General features: G+C 44.8%; 1 protein-coding gene across 6 annotated transcripts in view; it reads right to left on the bottom strand.

Moving 5' to 3' along the window:
• Positions 1-3,254, bottom strand: part of prrx1b (paired related homeobox 1b) — a 17,443-nt gene extending 14,189 nt beyond the window's left edge. For 4 of the 6 annotated variants that reach the window (XR_006825007.1, XM_046048640.1, XM_046048638.1 and 1 more), the window contains exon 1: positions 2,529-3,254. Coding sequence is in view for 5 of the 6 variants with exons in the window: in XM_046048640.1 (XP_045904596.1) it covers positions 2,529-2,775 (247 nt within the window). In the remaining variant the exon portion in view is untranslated. The remainder of the gene's footprint in view (positions 1-2,528) is intronic. The other 2 variants (XM_046048635.1, XM_046048637.1) reach the window with 1 other exon arrangement.
• Positions 3,255-3,472: the final 218 nt, after the last annotated feature.

Below are 3,472 nucleotides of genomic sequence, written 5' to 3'. Positions count from 1 at the left end.
GTTGGACCCTGAGTCGGTGCAGCAGCACAGTTTTTAAAAGTTGGGTAAAAAAGAAAAAAAGGGAGGGGGGAACTGCGGCTGTGAACGCTGATTGCAGCCGCAACATGGCCGACCAGCGACCGCGCATACTTTCAGTAAAGCGGCTTTTTACAGGCTGGAGGTTAAAATGATAATCATGACGCACTGCATTAGTCCGCCCGTTTGATGACGTTACAACCGGAGAAAAGTGCCGCAACAAGATGAGGTTTGTCTGCAGCTCGGGCTGTCAGTGAGATGAGAAATGCATATTAAACAGTCAATCATTAAATTTGATAACGAGGCTGTTGACTTGAAGATTGTAGAACCTATAGCCTCGGCCTACACTGGCTCTTAGAGAAGGCATTTAAAAGCAAGACGAAAGCAGAGAAGCGTGGGTTAATTAGATCACGTGACAAAATAGAAATATTGAATATATATTTTCGTGAGTGCAATATTTTACTCGAGTTAATTTAACTATTTTTATTATTTAGCAGAGTGAAAATATCGCAATATCGCACAAAGACAAAAACAGTAGGCTTAGCAGAGTGTGTACAAAATTTAGTCAATTTAAACGCGTACAGTTGTAGGCTTTATATTTTTTAAAGAATGAGCTGCAAATAAGATTATATTCTTTTCTGGATGATGAACGTGTTTTATTTCAAGTGGACAAAATATAAAAATCCAAATATAGTTGCTCCCAAAGAGAGAAGTGAAACCTAAACCTCCGGCCTCTGTCTTTCTTTTAATAGTCGTGCAGCGCCTGAGCGGCGGTTTGGCCTCGGAAAGCTTTTAATTAAGCCTGCAGTGACATTTTAAAACAGCAAATCAACGCCATTCACCATCACCGTCCTGCAGCTGCGAGGGTGGCCAACACGTGTGATTAGACTGATCTCATTAGCAGCTATCAGTGAACTTCAATTAGTCCTCCTGCCAAAACTCATTTAGGAGAGGAGAACTTATTGATTACAGTAAAATAACACTGAAATAATAAGACAACACATTTCAAGTGTTGCGATTTTACTATGAAATGTGTTTTTATTAGTTCTAATGTGTGTGGGGGTAACATTGTGAAAAAGATTTTTTAAATGCCCAAAGTCATTCAGACAAACTGTTGCTTTCACGTAAATCGGAAGAAATGCAGACCTAACGGTTAGGCTCCAACACTTGTCATCATGCATTGCGTTAATCTGGAAATAACCCTGTAATTGGCGTCCTCCCCCGCATTACCCGGAATAACCGAATAACACCACAAATATTTCTACTCATTAAACCTTTTTATTATTTGTTTTTCTAAATCCGGCTGATTCATTAAACTCATCTCTGAACGCAACGAGATCCGATGAGATGCTGCTATTTGATTCCTTAATTGTTGGAGCTAAGACACGCGCGGTAATTAGCCTATGATAAATGATTAGTCTCCGATATTCTGAAAGCGTTTGACAGGCCGAAAATAAGCGTGAATTAACGACGTGACCTGGCCACTTCCTCCCGCGTATTTCTCACACCCGCCGCTCCGATTTTTAGCCTTTAAAAAAATAACAATAACACTCATTAAAGCCTATAACGTTTCTGTCAACCTCCGCAAATGGCCCTCTGAGCAGAAGAAGAGGAGGAGGAGAAAGGAGGGAGCGTTTATTTACTCTCTCAACAGTGCGCCGGAGAGCTCGAGCGGGGGGTTTCTGCGCTTTCAGTTTATCCGTGTTTTAGTCAACTTCCATGCACACAGCGGAACATTTTAACTCAATAAAGTTGGAAATTATAGCCCTGGTTTTCAGGTCGGGCCGTCAGCGGCAGCTCAGCGGGCAGAACCCGCTTCTTAACAGTGGTCTCATTTTTGCGCGCACACACGAAGGAATGAGTGATGGTTTTGAAAACTGGCTTTTATCATTATTTAGTGATAAATAATTACAGATGTTGACCACCAATCGGTCACACATGTGTCACGTCATCATTTGACTCACTCAAGTATTTTCAAAATAAATGTAAGCCTATAGGCTATCAGTCTTTACTCAATTTATTTTATCTCTTAAATAAAAACGTGCGTGATAAACAGTTACCAGAAAGAGATTTATTACCCCCGAGTTTGACACGCAAGGTTACTTCACTGACCATGTCCACCAACATCACCATACCTCACTGACATCAAAGTGTTAATGGTAAATTAATGGCCGTTTTGAGGGGGAGGCCGTCAGGGATGATGCATTGCCAAAGCTCACTAAAGGAGTCCTTCCATGCGCGTTGCTTTCTGCAGAGCTCCATTCATGCGCTCTGCACGCGGACACGAGCCAGAACATAATGAAAACAAATGACTTTAGTTTTAGGGTTGTCGTTAGAGCTACATTTGCGTGAAATGTGCAGAATTTTTCCAGAGACTAAACCTGAATACGTTTTCACATTAAAACACATCCGGGATGAAGTTTAATATTTTGTTCACAAGACATAAAAGTTGTTTTGATCTCTCGTTAGTCTCAGTCTGTGTTCGGGTTCTTGTCGGTCTGCTTTTCACTTACTCTCCTGCTGGGTCGTGTCGCTCCCGCTGGTCAGCCCCGGAGACTCCAGCATACTCCTCCCCGCCTCCCCGACGCTCTCGTCCGCCTGGGTGCCGACCATTTCCCCGGCCTCTTCCAGATCCAACAGGTGGCTGACCGAGAAGTTCTTTTTGGCTTGCAGGTTCTCCAGGTTAGACGTGATCGGACTCTCCAGGCGGTTTGATATCGAGGCTTGCCTGTCCATTACATGTGCATAGCTAGAAGTCATGACGCAAGTGGGGAACAGCGGGGGAAAAAAACGGAGCGGCAATAAGAAGAAAGAGAAGACTCACAAGCGAGCCAAAAAGATCCTCGCATGCAGAACGCACAAACAGCGCCTCCGAAAACCAGCCAGAGAGAGACTCGGTTCTTCCGAGCAGAAAGCGGGTCTGTTCACATCCAGATCGGCCGCGGAGGGCACAAACAAATTTCAGCAAAGTTTTCTCCTCGCCTGCTTTTCCCCGATCAAACCCCCAAGAGCCAATCCATCCAGAGGCGCGCGTCAACAGCGAACAAGGAAAATATCAGCCTTTGCTTGTCCTGCTGCCCGAGAGAGACTTTTAAAGACGTTTTTCAAAGCAGTCCTCCGAGAAGAAGCACTCTACCCACTCTGGTTGAGTCACATCTGAGCAGGAAGAACTGCTGCTGCCGATGATGATGATGATGATGACGACCAGATGCGCAAAACTCCGTGTGTGCGCAAAGCTTGCTCAGCGGCAGCTAGGCGCGGGGAGGCAGGACGTTACTGCCGCACCTCCAGGCTATATACCCTATAGTCTCTCTCTCTCTCTCTCTCTCTCTCTCTCTCTCCCCCCTAAATGAAAGAGAGCCCCGTAATTACGTGGCAATGCCTTTATGTTGTGTCTGACGTTTCACAGGCCCTCCACCCCCTTCAGCAGAAACATCCCCATCAGCACCATCAACAC

This window comes from Micropterus dolomieu, linkage group LG05 (assembly GCF_021292245.1).
Source record: "Micropterus dolomieu isolate WLL.071019.BEF.003 ecotype Adirondacks linkage group LG05, ASM2129224v1, whole genome shotgun sequence".
Classification (NCBI taxonomy): domain Eukaryota; kingdom Metazoa; phylum Chordata; class Actinopteri; order Centrarchiformes; family Centrarchidae; genus Micropterus; species Micropterus dolomieu.
Note: the sequence above shows the minus strand (reverse complement) of the source record. Positions and strands in the feature narration are given on the sequence as shown.